This window comes from Callionymus lyra, chromosome 2 (genome assembly GCF_982586985.1).
Source record: "Callionymus lyra chromosome 2, fCalLyr1.hap1.1, whole genome shotgun sequence".
Taxonomy (NCBI): domain Eukaryota; kingdom Metazoa; phylum Chordata; class Actinopteri; order Syngnathiformes; family Callionymidae; genus Callionymus; species Callionymus lyra.
Window position 1 is genome coordinate 23,337,118 of NC_141819.1, and position 18,485 is coordinate 23,355,602.

Below are 18,485 nucleotides of genomic sequence, written 5' to 3' on the forward strand. Positions count from 1 at the left end.
TCGAGGAAAGCAAGAATATAGAGGTACATACTGTGGCTATAAAAAACATGTACACTCTTAAAGGGAAGAGTAAAGAATAGACAGCAGCAGAGGTATCTTAAGGTTAGCCCTTAAGATAGAAAAATGAAAAAGAAAAAAAAAAGATTGTTGATTGTATGTGGTGTTGCATTAAAGCTTGACCCAGTCCTTATCTTGTTCTTATGGTGGGTAAGAAAAGAAGATGATGGAATAATAAGTACAAAAGGGTGTGATAACTTTTTTTTAATCTCTTATAGTTTCTTCAAAAGTATCAAATCAAAAGGGAAGTTGAGGTTGCGGGCAGAACAAAATTAAAAGGAAGTTTGAATCTTCACTTTTCTTCAACATCTACTTCATTCTTCTTCTCTGTACATGGTTAATGTTCCTTATCTTGAACACAAATATAAAATTAAATATAAACATTCATCTCCTATAATGTTTGAGATCCGGCGGGCCCACATTACAGGGCTTGGTTGGCCGTATATGGCCTAGAGTTTGAAAAAACAATTTCTTACTTTCTGCATGAATGTGACTGTCAACATTAGGACACTCTTGGAGTAATTCTAGAGACTAAATAGATCTATGGAGTATAGCTGGTGGGTTTTTAAGAGAAGACCAACAGTCGTCTTAATTTAACAGATTTTCTGGCACATTTTAGTTAAATTTCTTTGACAATTTCACAATAAAAATAAAGTCACTTACTTGACTATCATCACACACATATCATTATAATTCACTTTAATGACGATCGATATAATATTTGATCGAGGATAGACTATTGATATTGCATCTATGACATTGACATGACATATCGTGTCGTATATGTAATTATTTATTGCCTCCTCTGGAGTTCATTTGATAGGCTTTTTGATTAATATATATATATATATATATATATATATAATTGTAACAACAGGTATATATTTATTAAAATACCATTTAGAATGTTACATTTGTGGCTAATTATTTTCTTCTACTGGGGACAAATGTTTTAATGATGCTTTGTTTAGTCTGAATTTTTTATTTTTATTTTAAAGAAGAAAGAAAGAGTGAATCTGTGGTGACAGGAAGAATGGAGGCAAAGAAAGGAAGAGAGACAATTGTGCCATCCCTTTTTTTTTTTTTTTGCAGAGCTCACCGTTATTTCAGTCAGGATTGGCGGAGTGTGTGTGTGTGTGTGCGTGAGAGTGTGTGTTTAGTGCCGCACCCCGTCTCTCCGTGCGTTAAACCTCCATCACCCTCATCAGCACCAGCAGATCCAGGTCCAGGTCTGCAGACGGAGATGGAAGAGCAGCGGGTCCTCTGGCTCTGACGCGGACACACCGAGCGGGGATGATGGATCTCAGCAGCCGGAAAATGTTGCACTTGATCGGATCCGCCTTCTTTTGGCTGCCGCTGTGCGCGGAGGTACGTCTCCTCCACCGTTGATGATGATGATTGAACGATACATTTGTTAATACTAGTGTAAGATGATCGACAAAAACGTTTAAATCCGTTTATAGGGAACATTATTTCCCCGGGTTGACCTCAGGACAATGAAGAGTTGCTTCAGTGTCGCGCGCTTCACTTCACACCAGCTTCAGCCAATTAAGAGTCAATTGAATGTCTTTGTTCAATTAAGAGGTCAAGGTTGTTTCTTTCTGGCGGGGTTTTCCCCGCGACCCCTCCCGGCGGGGGATCAAGATCACAGCCGGTTGTCGGCGCTTTTCCCCCCGCGGTGGTTTGAACATGAACCCGGTGCGGCCGAGTGACGCTTGTCACAGTCGGTCAGTCAAGTAAGGAGGACGGACAGAGATCCGAGGAGATTTAAGGAACATGTTTTTGTTTTATCTGTTGGTCAAGAGTTGAAGTCCAGCGACATTTATTAAAGTATTAGCTTCATGTAGCTACATGTCAAGCTAATTAGCAGTTTTAGCTAATTATGTGTATTTTAAACCTCAGAGCAGTTCAACTAAAACATCAAAAAGGTAAGATATTATTAGTTAAACTCAAACACTCCTCTAGATGTTAAATTAAAAAATATATATTTTGCTCATATTCGTTTTTTTGAGATAAATGTCATTTATTTGTTCATATTGTCTGTGAAAAAGAAAAAGAAAACTTTTGTAACTTATGTTGCTTCATGAGATGTTCAAATAATTCAGATGTAATCTTTTAAATATGGTAGAAAATCTAGTTTTGCCATCTTTAAAACGTTACAGGTCCGGTCTTTCGGTTCATACCTTCTGACACTGATTCCTACTGAAATGTGTTTGGTTTTGGTATTTCCTCTGAAGTAAAATTGGTTGTGATTTTTGAAGGTTTTTTTTATAAATGAACGTGTAAACTCGTGAAAATGAGTGAAACACAAACTATATACGATTAATTTTTCCTTTTTTCTTTAATCTTAAAGTCGGTATAATACATGTCGGTATAATTCTGACATACTACCGGTCCGTGGTCCAAATAATGTTAGGGACCCCTATGTTAGAGTGTAATGGTAACTGAATTTACTTTAAAAATTATTTTGGCTACATATGACAAAAATATCCTATTCAATTTGACTCTGATGACCAGCTCAGTGTTTTAGTGTGTTACAACAATATTAAATCTGTGTCTTCTCAGCTGTGGTCTTAAAGTTTTAGTTCACCAAAAAACATTTTCTCCTCACCCCCGTGTCGACTAAGGGTTGGCATTATTTTCAGAGTATTCTGTTTATTTTTATAGTCATAGACAAAAATGATTGTTCATTTTAATGTAGCGACTTGAGCTCAGTTGTCTTCGTCTTCATCTTCGTCCAAAAATACACTTAAAAACATCCAGATACCTCCGTACTGCTCGTCTGTAGCGTCCATCTCGTATTGAAGCCTCAACAAGAGGAATTGTTCTGAAATAATTGAGCTTGTCTATATTTCAAGCTTGTTTTGAATTTTGGGTGAACTATCACTTTAACAGAGTGACCCCATATGAGACATATTTGAAAGGTTATCAGTTCAAAACTGCCTTTAACAAAAGCTGTTCTGTTTACGGGTCACAAGCTACAACAGTAGAAACCTGTCCTACATAGTATCTCATATAATAATGTTATCAAACAAAAGTTGTTGGTTCAGGATGTTTCACAGTTTTCTTCCAGACAATGTTTCTCGCAAACACATTGAAAACACTCGATCAAATGCTGGAGTTTTCAAAATTCTGTAATGTTTATTCATTGTGTCAGTATTCTGTCTAAACAAACCTAAAAATAGTAGAGCCTTCAGAAAGAAACACAGTCAAGGCTTGTCTTGGCCTTTAGAGACAAAAGGTTAATGGTTTTCTTATCAGGAGGTTCCAAGCGTTCTTGCCATATCAAGAGACTCATTATAAAATGCTTTGACTTTAAATAATTGGATAATTCATCAGGTATTGTCCGCACCATATCTTCCGCCCAGCCATTACATACTCCTCCCTGTATCTGTACTTTTTTACGAGCTATCGAAAAAAGCACCAAACACTGGGAAAGAGAAAACAGCCTCCCAGGTGAAGTGAGAACGCTGATACTAAGAGAAAATGGAAATAAATCAACAAGGAGCCAAAAGGGAGACGAACAAACTGACTGTTGAGCGGGAACAGAATATGTGGCGCACTAAAGAGACTGAGCAATTCCCATCACAATGTACTACACCTTTTTTAGTTAATAAACGCAAGAGGAATCGATCATCATTTTCTTCACTGGAACACAAGTGGAAATTCAAGTAGTCCTGGCTCCTCGACACAGACTTCTCTCTGTGAGGGATTAGATTACATTAGATTTATTCGACGAAGCAGCATTGAATTATACATTCGTGAGATAGGTTTGATTGTTTAGCCATTGATTTACATTCAAACAGTTGAAACGCATAAAGCAGATACAAACATAAAAATCTTTAATGAAAAGTTATCTTCAATCAACAAGACAAAGGTCAAAAATACATCAATACATTTTCACAAAAACTCAAGACAAGCGCACACACATACTTCCAGAGAGTGAACGAAAATACTGGAGATACATTATAAAACATATGAAACAGAAATTAAAAAAAAGAGAACCAAATACACACACAGATATTGAAGGCATTGAAAACATATAAAAGGAGAAGCACACAAAATGCACTCATGTTTTTATCACATGTCAAAATGACATTGACTTGAACAAACACAAACAAAAGACAAATTCACACAAGACTGATACACACACACATGTACAGACACACACAAGTTACACATTAATGTCAAACCTTATATTCTCTCTGGGTTAAGGTGACCCGGAGGTCTGAAGACAAATGTGTTTGTGGTATCCCTTGTGTTATCTCTGGGTCAAGGTGACCTTCCAGAGCTTCCATAAATACATATGCAGTGATGAAGGTCGTTCACTTTGACCCAGAGACAACACAAGGGTTAAGAGAAGTGCAACATAAACACAAACATTGACTGTAATTATATTAAATTATAGAAATCATAACAGAGTTATCTCAGGACACGTTACTGTTAAATTAACACTATATAAAAGAAGAGAAAAACAGTTCTCAGACAATCACAGAGAGTGACGGAAGCGAAGGAGTAACTCTCTTGTTAACGGGCAGAAACCTTGATCAGAACCAGTCTTCTGCTGTGACCGACTGGAAGGGAGAATGGAGACAGGGGGAGGGCGAGAGAAGGAGTGGGGGAGGAGAGACAGAGAGTGTGAGGCAGGCGCAGCACACACACCAAAACAAAGACATTGACATAAAACGCAAATGTACAGAAGAAGACACGAAAAAAAAACTCAAAAAAACCTAAGAAACAAAACTCACTTGACAGAAAGCAGTTCAAGTAGCTGAACAAGTAGTTGAGTTCCTTCTAGCTCACCGTTGCAGTGTGTGTGTGTCAGGGTGGACACATCTGCGAGTCACAAATGATTAGAGCAGAAATTGCTGCAGGAACATGGAAACGTTTGGAGATATGAGCACCTTGTTCGGGTCACAGGTCACCCGGTTCTGCTCTGATGGAATTCATCTAAGGGGTCTTCGGGGACCATGTTGGTGTGCGTCTGTACGCGACACCTTTGTAGGTCTCTCTTTTCTGAGAGTGTAAATGTCACCTTTCATCGTCGCCCAGCGTGAGTGTGTACTAGGTGTGTGTGTTCGCTGACTTGTGGAGGATGTGACCTGATTTCTAGCGAGTGAAACAAACACCTTCATGTCTGTCATCTGTCGCTGTCTACTACTATTTGTTTACACCTGCATGTGTCTTCCTGACTGACTGAACCTCACACCGATCATCAGGCGTCGTATCAACAGTGGAGAGAAGCTCTTGTTGTGTTGCTGTGATAAATGTTTGTGTGGATCAACTGCTGAGATTGTGTGTCACACGTGTCGTCTATGGAGCTTTACTCTCTGTCTTTAAGTACATTTATAATTTAACAGAAGAGTTTTTCACTCGCTGTCATGACATTTATTTCCCCCGTGAGCTCGAAATATAACAAAGTCATTCTCCGCAGATCTTCTGTCGCTCACAGTCTTTTGAGATCGGATGTGTATTGAACTCAAATTAAGATCAGATTGAAAACAGGGTTGTTTCAAGGCTGCTCGATTCCTTAGTCTGCGGTGGATTCCATCATATTTCTGTTGTTGTTCGAGAAAATATCAATACACGGAAATACTGCGATTTTAGACATTGATATTCAACAGAAATGTAATGATTGTTAAATGTTTTAGAATTTCCTTTTTTACTTCATAGGCTTAATAATAATTAAAAGACATTCATTTCATGATCGTTCATAAAATAGTAATAACACAAATATATACATTTTCTTTTTATATTTACAATTAACATGCAATTAGTTGCAGCGTTTGTTAATTTTTGTGTTGGAATTAATCTTCTGACGCTAGACAGCAGCAGTCATTACGACCTCCACAGCTAAACGGAAGAATAAAATCCTGGACGATGACTGAGGACAAGAGGATACAGTCGGCTCCAGCTGCTTTCAAAGCTGATGTTCCATGACTTCATGAGGAGTATTCGAAAAGATACTACAAATACAGTTTATCATCCTACAGTTTTCTAATATACTCGACTGTAGCCCTTGTATCGTGATCAACTGATCATCTGATTCCTGCCGATACCCAGAGTTGTTTGTTTCCAGCCTGACTTTTTTTTGGACAAGACTGTTGTTGTTTCTCGTCTGACCCGCTGCTTCCTGTCGTCTTCAGGTGCTGACTGAGGACAGTTACTTAAATGAGGTGCAGAACTCAGGTAGGTGGAGGTCATCGACCGTACGCTCTCATCGCTTCGCTTCTCCTCCCACCTCATCCCTTCGTTTTCATACGTCTTTTCCTTCCACACATTTAACCTACATTCTGACTCAGCCGTGAAACCTTTTCTTTCTGTTCTGCCTCGTCTCCATCCGACGGCTCCAGCTCTGCGCCTACACTCCCTCTGGCATCTTTCTCCCTGAGAGGTGGTCGTGGTGGGGGTGGGGCAGGAGACGCCTCCTCCTCCCTCGCTGTAATATAGGATCCTAAACGCCACTTGCACACCTGGTTTATAGAATATATTGTCATTGTTTCATTCCACAGGAGAGGAGTCACACTCACATGCTCTTGGATGTATCATCATCTGTAAAAAAAATGTGTGTGTTTTTGTGAATCATTGCCACACAACCAACCACCCCCCTCTAAATACAGCAAACCTCCAAGTGTGAAGCGTGTCAAATACTCATTGTGGCTGGGTAATGGATTATGGGAGCAGAGAAGCTGAGTGTTCCCATGGCGATGGGGAGAGTACTGTGGTGGCAGCGATGAGGAGGGTGTTACACACCAGCGTTTTTTGTGTGTCGGATCACTGCAGGTGTTGATGAATTCAATTGGTTGGACGGTGGCTCGTACTGGGACCTGGAGGGCAGGATCTACTGTCCACAAGTGAGGAAGATAAACACAGACCCGGAGAAACTTTACGATGTTACTCTTTTACCTAATGAAAGATTCATCCTGATGGCTTCGTTTGAAAGCTTGAACATTCTACATCTTCTTAACTTAACTACTCTAAGTAAAGAGGGAGATTGTCTAGCTCAGTGCTTTTCAAAGTAGTAGCCACCAGGGGGCGCTAGTGGAGCCACAAAAAAATTGTAGTTAAGAAAATAATTGAATTGAATATAATATGATACAGAGCTGCCATTGTCAAACTTTGAGTGTGACAATCACAACATTATTTTTTTTTTACTGATTATAAACTTTGGTACTTTTACATAAAACTAGAACACAGAAGAAGGGAAGGCACCACGCACGATCAACCAATCAGAGGCAACATGAGGCAGGTTTTTTAATATACAACATTATGACACGACAGCGGCGACATCCATAGTGGGGGTTTCTCCAGTCTTGAGCTGCATTCAATCGAGTTTTATCCCTTAAATTTTCTGTAATTTCTTTAAACGTCATTTAGAAGAAGAAAATAAATTCCAGCCTTTCAAATTAAGAGCATTGAATCAGCTGCGTCTTCCTTGTAATCCTTTAATATCACAGTCATACTACTCAATACTGTTTAAAATGAACATACAACATGCAAACTGCATTGATCTTCGGATTATCAAGTTTCCGATTGTACCTTAAACACACCACCTGTGATGATGTCAATTTCTTTGTCGACCTGGCTTTTTGTGCGTGTTAGCAAGTCGCTTGTAGCTCGCTAGCTCGCAGGAAGTGGACCAGTGTCTGACAGGAAAGAGATGCAAACCAAAACTCTTGGAAGATTCTGCCGCTAAAAAAATATAAGTTCAGATGTCCAGAAAAATGGCAAAAAAAACAAAAAAAAAACATGGAGGAATGTTCTTCCTACATTACATTGAGCCGTGACTGTGATTGAGATGATGCTAAACCAAAGTAAGCAAGTTAAACTTCTCACAGCCCTCCAAAATACCAATTGAAAAGCTGTTATTTATGATCAGAAAACAGTCCACAAAAACCACAAAAGAACAAAGTAGAAAGAGGATTAAAAAAAAAGAACGTCACTAACCAACACTGGTGAAAAACTAAGAAAACTAAGTTTCAGTTGTAGCATCAATAAATGATTCACTGCCATGACTAAATTAATCACTGTGTGTGTGTGTGTGTGTGTGTGTGTGTGTGTGTGTGTGTGTGTGTGTGTGTGTGTGTGTGTGTGTGTGTGTGTGTGTGTGTGTGTGTGTGTGTGTGTGTGTGTGTGTGACCAGTGCAGTGTCAGCAAGGGTTGACGGGTCAACGCCCTCAGGGATCTGCACAAAGCAATATTGCACCTTCAGTCAGATTTGAGTTCAGCCAACCTCCAAAAGATTTTTTTCTATCAGAACAGCTTCAGGGCAAAGAATCCTCATTTTCTCTTGGACAGTGAGACTTTCTTCTCTGTCCGGGTGAGTGTTCACAGGCGTCTGACTCAGATGAATTTGTGCGTGAAGACGGAATATTAATCCAAGATGCACAAGCTGTGTGTGTCACAGAGATAAGACGGCTGGTGGTTAGTCAAGCATCTGTGCCATTAATCATTATGGTCTGGCCTGGAAACACAACAAGTACCAGGGAGCGATAAGAAGAGTGTGAATATTATTAAAATCATTCTTGTTCTACATTACATATGATTGATGGAGGATAGAAAATAACAAATCATTAGAGCAGCAGGAGAGGAAAACAAAGAAGCTGCAGAAAAACAAAGGACAGAAATACACTCGCTCTCTAATAGCAACAAGCTAACACACTGTCCTCATTGAAAATGGATGCTTTGAAACAATGATACAACATTAGACAATTAGTGTTAATGTGCCAAATTACAAATATTTATGAACAACTGTAACAGTACATGACTATATATATTTGTTATTACTATTGTTGTGGCACAGTAGTTAGTGCGATCGTTCACAGAAGGTTGCAGGTTTGCGACCTTTCTGTGTGGAGTTTGTATGTTCTCCCCGTGTTGCGTGGGTTTAATCCGGACACTCCGGTTTCCTCCCACAATCCAAAAACATAGAAAGGGTTGTTTGGGAACTTGGGGAAATTGTCCGTAGGTATGATGTGTGTGTGAATGGTTGTGTGTCTTTTTGTGCTCTACATCAGACTGGCGTCCTGTCCAGGGTGTCCCCCGCCTCTCTCCCGAAGAAACTGGAATAGGCTCCAACCCCCCGCCAACCCATAAGGGAACAAACAGGAGAAAATGAAATTAACTAGTTATTGTGTTATACTTAATCACTATTTTCCATTTAAGTTAAATTTAAAAAAAAATGTAATATTTTATCTAAAACATATATTCTTTTGTTCTAATATCTGAGGAACATCACCAAACTGTATCAGATTATTCAAACTTTTCAATGATTTCGGTGTGATGACAGACAATCTGATGTCTAAAACACTTTAGCAAAATGATTCTATCTATTCAAAAGTTCCACATTGTGGCCCTCGATCAGACAAACATGTATCATCATCTGTTATACAACATATCATTACTAGCCAGAAGCTTATCATACTGTAACTGGTTAAATAACAAAGTTGACAGCTCAGTGTTGTATGCATTCTTAATTTAAAATCCCCCAAATATCTTGATGGTTAGAACTAACAATTACTGCACAATCACATGTAGCTGTTGGTCATAATTTAATGGCTATCTAAATATTTTCCATGCGTTTAAGAAAAGGAATAAAGCTTTCCTTGGCCTAATTTTAGATGTGCTTCCGTCTTTAAATTCCTTCACATATTCCCTCTTCACCGAGAGGATTACCGTAAGTTCGGTTTCCACGGTGATGAGCAAGAGCTCTTGGAGTGTGAAAATGGAAGTGGTGGTAAATCGAATCGTGATCCTGCCGTGGCAGCATTGTAAGTCTGCTCTGATAGAATTGTGACACAGGAATAAAGTGATTCATCAATTCTCCACCACTGGAATCATTCCTCTCCACATGAACATTGTGTCGATTCAAATCCCGACTCTCTGTCCCTGCAGTTCCTCTGTCCTGCTCCGAGGGCTTCACCGAGCTGGGGTACTACAATGGCACCGTGTCCCAGACGGATTCTGGAGTCCCTTGTCTCAAGTGGACCGAGTTCCCCGACTACGTCATGCAGTACCCGGGTCGAGGACTCGCGGATCACAACTACTGCAGGAACCCCGACCGGGAATCGAACCCATGGTGCTTCTTCAGACAGAACACTGGAGCGATCGGCTGGGCCTACTGCGACTGTCACCAGGGTGAGTGATATCACAGATACCTATAGGTTAGATTAGGTAGAACTTTATTGATATAATATCAGCTGGTGTCAGCAGACACTTGGACATGAAACGGTTGCTACGGAAGTTATGATTTCCATCGGAAAATTGAACATTTAAAATTTTGAAACTTTGAATTTTTCTTTATAATTTTTTTTAACCCTTGTGTTCAAATACACTGGGTCACCTTGACCCAGAGACAACACAGGGGTTAAGCATTACATTATTTTTCAAATTGAATAATCATTTAAATATTTAAATATTGAAAGGTAAAATTTGCATTGTTTTTTTAAAATGATTAAATAAAATAAATGTTTTCAAAATTAAGGAATTTCTTAAAACACAGTTTGATATTATTTTAATTTGATATAAAAATGTTGGTATAATATTGCCACCATTTTTACATTTTACTTCAAAGGCTTCAAATAAAAAAATTGAATTAGAATATCAAATGGAATATCACATCATGTGGTAAATTTCATTTCTTAAATTAAGTACTTAAAAACTAAACAAATTCAACATTTTATTATAGAAATGATTAAATTCAAGTTAAAGATAAAATAAAATTCCTAAATATTTTTTGATACAGAAATATTTATTAATCCACATTTAAATATATAAAAGAAGAAATAAACCCTTGTACATTTTAAATTCAACCATTGAACCTGATTATAGACTGATCAGTCTATAATATACATATATTTATATATATATATCTATATTATAGATATATATATATATATATATTATTATATATAGATATATACTTCCATATATCCATTATGCACACATTATATTATTATTATACAACACATTTAGAAAACAGATGTTTATTTATTGTATTTAAACTGATATTTTGATTAACTTCCGTCTCTAGGTGCTGCTCGCCTGGTCGGCGGCCTCTCGTCTGGAAGTGGTCGGGTGGAGGTCTACTTGAACGGTCAGTGGGGGGCAGTGTGTGACTCCCACTGGACGGACCGGGACGCCAGCGTGGTCTGCCGTCAGATGGGTCTGGGGTAAGTTTCAAATGCTGATGCTGCAGTGAACCCTGGATGAAGACTGCGGTCCTCCACAGGGAGATCGGCACGGCGCTGCAGCAGGCCCAGTTCGGCTCTGGCTCGGGTCTCTTCCACTATGAGCGTCTGGGTTGCCGTGGTGACGAGGGCAGCGTCAGCGCGTGTCGCAGCAGGACTTTCGTCACCGGAGACTGTAACCATGGAAACGAGGCGGCAGTGGTCTGCGCGCCACCGGAAGGTCAGTGTGACTTTGGTGTCCAGAGATAAATATTTTTCTTGTATTAGTTTCTCGCTTCATTGACGTCCTCTTTTTTCCTGTGGTGTCAGGAAGTGGACCTCCTCTCCGATTGGTCGGGGGAGAAGAGGACTTTGAGGGTCGAGTCGAGGTCTTCCACGCCGGGAGGTGGGGGTCCGTCTGTGATGACGCATGGGACGATAGGGACGCAGACGTGGTCTGTCGACAACTGGGGTTCGGGTGTGTACAAATATATCCTCACAGATCCAACATGCATCTCACTGCATGTGTTGTTGTATTGCACAAGTGGACATTTAAGATATTTATTGGCAACACTCCTGACTTGGAGATATCTGAAGAAATTACTTTTATTAAGATTGTCTTTTTGTTGTAGATACTCAAATGTTAGAAAATGACTATTTTGAATCAAGTCTTTTAAAAATACCAGTCAACTTCTGTGCCAGACCTGGAAACCAGTGTCCATCTCAGATGGGGGGGGAAGATGATTATCCATTAAGGGAGAGAATGTACTTCATCATTTAGATCGATCATGTTTCTATCATAATGTTGCATCATCGGTGTAAGTAAGTAAGTAAGTAAGTCATTTTTATTTATATAGCGCTTTTCCAGACCAGGGTCACAAAGCGCTTAAACAATCAAAACAATATTCAATAAAGTATATACTTTAAAGGTCAAGATAAAGCTGATAACACAACAGGAGTTCCAGAAAATCAAGGAAAAGCCTGAACAAATAGAAACGTCTTAAGATGTTTCTTGAAGGAGTCAGTAGATCCATCAAGGTGTCTGAGACTGCTCACTCAGCATTACCCTTCAGTACTAATATATCTAGTTTGACGCTACATTGAAAGTATAGCTGCTGTTACAATAAAGATACACAAAAAAAAATGCATGTCATCCCAATTTGGAACCTCACTAAGCTTTTGTTACAGCACCACCTTGAGGATATTTGTGGTACTGCAGCTCACACTATGTAGCGAGAACTAAAGCAGAGCGCAGTAGTATAAATAGTACACACTCATACCAGAAAGAAACAACAAATCAACTCGTAAAAAATAAGTTAAGTGACATAATAAATAATACAAACTACAATCGTGTGTTTTAGATTTGTCTTTAAAGCCGTTTTTATTCTTTTGAGACCTAAGTGTTAAAATTTAATTTTACTTTCTATCCTAGATGTGATTATAATAATAACAACTTATGTAGTATAAATATATTTTTAACAGGAATTTGTTCTTGGATGAAAAAAAAATCTGAATTAAAACATTTAATTTTTATTTGAAACTAAAGATTATGTTGTTCATACTTTGATTCCCTCTAGAAACTTGTTTATATTTGATGTAGAAGTATTTTGCTGACATTCTTCCCATCTTGTTTTTATTGAAATAGGTGTAATATTTGCTTTCAGAAATGGAGCATTAAGTGGCGCGAAGAACAAATATTGTTTAACTTATTTGAATCAAAATATTGATTATGATGATGAAAGGATTCCTAAAGAAATTTAATGGAGTTTGAGAGAGATTTCCTGCTTCTTACTTTGATTTGTGTGTATTTGTGTGTGTGTGTGTGTGTGTGTCAGCGGTGTGGCCAAGGCCTGGTCCTGGGCTCACTTTGGTCAAGGTTCTGGACCCATCCTGCTGGACGCCGTCAAGTGCTCGGGGAACGAACTGTTTTTGGAGCAGTGTCCTCATGGAGACTGGGAGCAGCACAACTGTGACCACATGGAGGACGCTGGAGTCTCCTGCAGCCCCTACACGGGTACCACCCATCACACACAAACACACATTATAGCCGCACAAACAACACACACTCATGAAGGCATGCACAACGCTCACAGCTAAGCAGCTATTTATAACCTCTGAACATCAATAAATCATTGCTGCACGGAGCAGATGGAAACTTCTGTCAACACTTGTTAGCTGAAAGCTTTTATTAGGTCTCTGATAAATAATTGAAAGTAAAACTCTCTGCTCTCGCCCCGAATAACACCATCAACTGTCGCTGACTGACGTGCACCTGCCTGCAGACGGCGTGGTGCGCCTGGTCGGGGGAGACCACCCCTGGGAGGGTCGTGTGGAGGTGTTCCACAACGGCGACTGGGGGACGGTGTGTGACGACCACTGGACGCAGCAGCATGCGGGCGTGGTGTGCAGGCAGCTGGGCTACAGGTGTGGCGGCTCCGCATGTAAATGGTTCTTTTGATGTTTACACCTGAGTTTGATACACTTCAATCAGGGGTCACGCTGAGGTCGCTCCGGACGGAACATTCGGGGAGGGGGTGGGGCTCATACTCCTGGACGACGTCCACTGCGAGGGGTCGGAGACGTCCCTGCTGGACTGCAGCCACGGAATATGGGGTCGGACGGACTGCTCGCACAGCGAGGACGCCGGGGTCCGCTGCAGAGGGAGACCCGACCAGGAGACCAACGAGGTTCCCGCCATCTCACCATCTACAGGTCAGACTCATGAATACATTAGCAAGAGGTCATGAAAGGTCATGTTAAATCAAGGATTTGTGGGAATCAGCACCTAATTTGTGGTGACAGCTGTGGTTGGTTGGCTGGGCGGCTTAGCATTATGGGAGCTTTGCAGCTCACCATTAGTGGGAAGGTTTGTTTGTGTGGGATGGCACTTCATACGCAAACTAACTTGTCGATAGTAATACTAATTTCATGTTGTTGAAATGATGTAGGTTTTTGAAAGCTTATATAAGAGAATGGAAAATGTTAATGACAGTTTGGTAAAGGTTTATTACGAGTGCAAAGATGGATTATGAGGCCTCAACATGCATTTGAATAATAAAGAATGAATGCTCACTAAGGTATTTGCCAAAAGTCATGAAAATTCATGACCTAAAACATCATAATAAGGAATTTACAAAAAACTGTACAATCATCTTAAGCTAGTTATTGGATGATCAAAAATGTCTTGTGTTGAGAGTGGAAGTTAAGTGAGAGTCTGTGTTGTTGGAGCTCTGATGGTGATGATGATGATGAAGATGATGATGATGATGATGCTCTGTAGGTCCTCTGCTGCGTCTGGTGGGAGGCAGCAGCAGAAAGGAGGGACGGGTGGAGGTCTATCTCCATGGCGACTGGGGGAGCATCTGCGATTCCGGCTGGAACGACCTGAACGCCGGCGTGGCGTGCCGTCAGCTCGGACACAGGTAGGTTCAGATGACGGCGTGGACGTCATGAACGGCACCGAACAACTTCTGTCCCGGGCTTCACAGCGGAGGAGCGGCAGCTGCCTCTGGGTTCGGGCGGGGCAAAGGACCCATCCACCTGGACCAGGTCAGGTGCACCGGGAAAGAGGACTTCCTGGGCGAGTGTCCGTCTCTGGGTCTGAGCGTCCAGGGCTGCAGACGGAGGGAGGACGCGGGAGTGAGGTGTGACGTCACGCCGCCCAAGTCTGCGCCTGACGTCCCTCCTCACCAGCTCAGCTGTGGCTTGAGGAAGATGGAGGAGCCGGACAGGAAGGGGCGGAGCCACCTGGATGACAACATGCTGAGGTAACACAATCAGAAGACGAGTCAGAATCTTCGTCAGGGTCTGACAGTTCAAGTGTATCCTCTAGGACCCGGTGGCCATGGCAGGTGTCGGTGTGGCTCCAGACCGAAGGAGAACATGCCGGTCCCCTCTGCAGCGGCACCTTGATCGCCCCCTGCTGGGCGCTCACTTCCGCGTTCTGTGTCAGCAGGTACGTCCGTCAGAAATCCTCCTCAAGTCCAGTCCAGGTTCTAAGCCTCTCCCTCTCCCGCCCCAGGTACATCGGTGACCCGTCCAGGTTCTTGGTCAGGTTAGGAGCCTCCGAGCAGACCCTGACCCCGGAGCGTGTGGTGGTCCACAGGAAGTTCAAGGGCGAAAGTGGAGGTCATGACCTGGCCCTCCTGAAGCTGCCCAGCTCTAAGGGTCAGTGTTTGACGTTCGACCGTCACACCAACGCGGCTTGTCTGCCGTCGGCAGACCTGGCGCCCGGGAGGAGTTCTCCCGCCTCCTGTGTTGTCATGGTAACCACTGGATGGTCAGAAGCAGGTGAGCGAATCAATGACGTCAACAACGTGGGAAATTAAATATATAATATGCTAATGATGGTTTATTTTGATCCAGATTAGATTAGAAATATATGTCTTATATATGATACTTCACATGTCCATCCTCTGCTAGATTCAGTGATTGCGTCATGGGTCCCTCTCATGTCGTCATGGCAATGCAAGAAGCACTACGGCGACAGCTTCTCCAGCCACGGCACGCTCTGCGCGGGCAGCCCGCCAGACACCAGCGTGCTCCATGGCGACGGTTGCCAGGGCAACTCCGGAGGCGGGCTGGTGTGTCAGGCAGAGTCAGGCCGATGGGTCCTCACCGGCGTCGTCGCCGGTGGATACGGCTGCGCCGACCCGTCCTCCCCGGCTCTCTACACCCGGGTCAGTCGCTTCCGGAGCTGGATCGACGAGGTCATGAACCCGGGGGGCCGTGACGAGGAAGAGGAAGTGACACGCGGCGACCACAAGGCCTACAGTCCCGCACACTCTCACCACCACCCGATGAACGACATGAACGAGATCGGACGGGAGCGTCAGTCCAACGACCGTCAGCGTCTCCACGTGCACGGCTCAGAGGACAAGAACACACACATTCTGGTCTGAGCGAGGCACGCCATTGGCTGACCATCAGTGCCATGTGACCGCCGCCTCAGGAGAGGATGAACTTTACTCTCTGTGCTCCAGATATCTGGTGTGTGAGTGTGTCAGCTCGGGTGTGTGGAGCCGGTCCTTACATGTCAGAGGCAAGAACAGACGCTCCAGTTAATCTTAGGTCATCGTGATCCAGAACAAAAAAATCAGCATGTTATTGAATGGAAGGTGGAGGACTCACAGCCACGTCATCCATATCTGTGTCTCTCTAGTATTAAACATCATCATCATGACGGACAGGACATCTTCCTTCTTGTACAGAACTTCCTTTAATGCTTTTTTATACATGGGAAATGTGACGTGTCGATCAGGGCTTTTCTCTTTTCCGCGACCATGTCTGCGACTCTGCCAGTGTTTCTGCAGTATCTAGTGTTGACAGGTGTCTTTACTTGCTATGGACTCGACTCGTTTTCATCATTATATATTGCTCAGAAATTCATGTGTAACTTATGAACTTTTGGTTTAATTTCATTAGTATTAGTTAATAGAAGTCACTTTAAAACCACTTGAAAACAATATTGCTAATACTTGCTAAAACGGCAGCACGTGTTTTTAAGTCCATATAACAAAAAGCTAAATTCCCTGTTAAGACATTTGGAAGCTATCAATAAAAGTAGAACACTTAAACCGAAATGCATTAAATCAATGTACTAGCTTAGCATAGTGAGGCTAACTGTCATGGAAGAAAAAACAGAAGAAAAATATTGAATTAAAAATAATAATAATAATAGGCATGTGATTTATGTAGGATTTATTTATTTTTCTAAAAAGCTTTAATTAAAATTAATATTGATTGTTTCTAAATAAAAAAAAGTCACATGATACCGTCGACCAATCACTGATGAGAACAGTTACGTGTTTAAAAACTATGGTCTCACTAAGATTCAGGATTAAATAAACAAGTTTTTGTCGAGCAGAAGTCAACAGTACTGCACAAACACTGGTGTCGTCCTTTAACATTTGTAGAGGAAAAACTATTTCAAGCCATCGAAGCTCGTGTTTTTTTATCGATCCTCTAGATAGTCTGATAGATAGTTTGATAGTTAGATTCCCTTTCCTGCCTCGAACCCCTTTGCGGTTTATTTCCAATGTATGTGCGTAGTTTTGACCTGCAGGAGGCGCTGTTGTCGGTGCCACCGAACGACCGCTTGTTTTCTACTGTTCTGTGACGCATCCAGTGAAGTCCTGTGATCCACCTGTACAGACACACGTGTGTTGTCCCCTCGCAGTGCGCGCGCGCGCGCGTGCGTCTGGGGCCACGTTGTTAAGTGTTAAAAATCATTGTTGTGTATTAAATATGAAATCAAAAACCTCTCGTTTGTGTCTGTAATTGACGTCATCGTTAACTTTGTTACGTCACAACATTATTTCTTAAGACAGTTGCGACACAACCCTGGGTCTGCCCTGGGTCTCCTACCCAAACAATAAACATACACAATACATAAATCATACAACAAGTTTCATACATACAAGTTTATTCAGTGAAAAATGTAATTCTCCATAAGTGCAAGTGGTTGTCTAGATGTGGGTTTCCTGGCCTCCTGTCCAGGGTGTCCCCTCCCACCCCAGCTCTGTGACCCGCAGTAGATCCGCTGGAGGTCTAATCCTGTCGAGCAGCGAGATGAAGAACAACATCCATCATCTCACTCCAGAGTGTTTGTATCACACACTAATGACTTGAGACAATGAGCAGTAAATCTTCTTAGCCCAGACTCTTCCTCACCCCAGTGTCCCGATAATCTGCGTTCGGGTTCGATTCCCAGCAGCTGCAAAGCTCCATAATGAGCCGAAAATCTGACGACTTGGTCCAGAAGTGACTCGACACCCCTGGACCCACCAGGCCTGGACCACACGGACAGAAACCATCGTATAAATGGCTGTAATCGTCCAGCAGTGACTGATCCAGCATCTGGTGATGGAACCCATCAGGGTCACAGTTCGGTCGCTCATCCAAACCCAAGATCAGCCCAACCTTCAGTGACAAATGCTGAGGATCACACGAGGGTGACGTGACGACATGGAGCCGTTCATCATCTGGACCGGTAAACCAGGGGAGGTGACCCACTTCACAGACCTTCTTCAATAATGGACGTCGATGACCTTCTGGGCTCTCGCTGCAGCCGAGCCTGAACGTCATCAATAACAGCCGCAGCGCCACGAACGTGTTCTTGGTTTATTCTGAAAAGACCAGCAGGATAGTTTACCGCATGTCCGCTGCAACACAGTCGCCATGGCAACCTGGTTTGATTTTGAAAATCAAGTGGGTCCTCCTTGAGATGCAGCTTCATGCGAACCTTCCGCCACGAACAGA

General features: G+C 42.0%; 1 protein-coding gene across 1 annotated transcript; it reads left to right on the forward strand.

Annotated features, from left to right (window-relative positions):
• Window positions 1-1,026: 1,026 nt before the first annotated feature.
• LOC148086037 (neurotrypsin-like) lies at window positions 1,027-17,486 on the forward strand. The gene is made up of 14 exons (XM_087784179.1): window positions 1,027-1,425; window positions 6,204-6,246; window positions 9,952-10,194; window positions 11,090-11,228; window positions 11,288-11,466; window positions 11,556-11,703; window positions 13,061-13,239; window positions 13,508-13,649; window positions 13,717-13,937; window positions 14,506-14,647; window positions 14,714-14,992; window positions 15,058-15,180; window positions 15,247-15,515; window positions 15,648-17,486. The coding sequence occupies exons 1-14, from the start codon at window positions 1,351-1,353 to the stop codon at window positions 16,124-16,126; spliced, it is 2,661 nt and encodes an 886-aa protein (XP_087640305.1). The 5' UTR covers window positions 1,027-1,350; the 3' UTR covers window positions 16,127-17,486.
• Window positions 17,487-18,485: the final 999 nt, after the last annotated feature.

What these genes read in the sequence shown, in the direction of transcription:
- LOC148086037 (XM_087784179.1), top strand. Translation starts at nt 1,351, where the DNA reads ATGATGGATCTCAGCAGCCGGAAAATGTTGCACTTGATCGGATCCGCC. An exon ending in CTCCTGCAGCCCCTACACGG is followed by an intron (nt 13,240 to 13,507) that starts GTACCACCCATC and finishes ACCTGCCTGCAG; the next exon opens with ACGGCGTGGTGCGCCTGGTC. An exon ending in TGCAGGCAGCTGGGCTACAG is followed by an intron (nt 13,650 to 13,716) that starts GTGTGGCGGCTC and finishes CACTTCAATCAG; the next exon opens with GGGTCACGCTGAGGTCGCTC.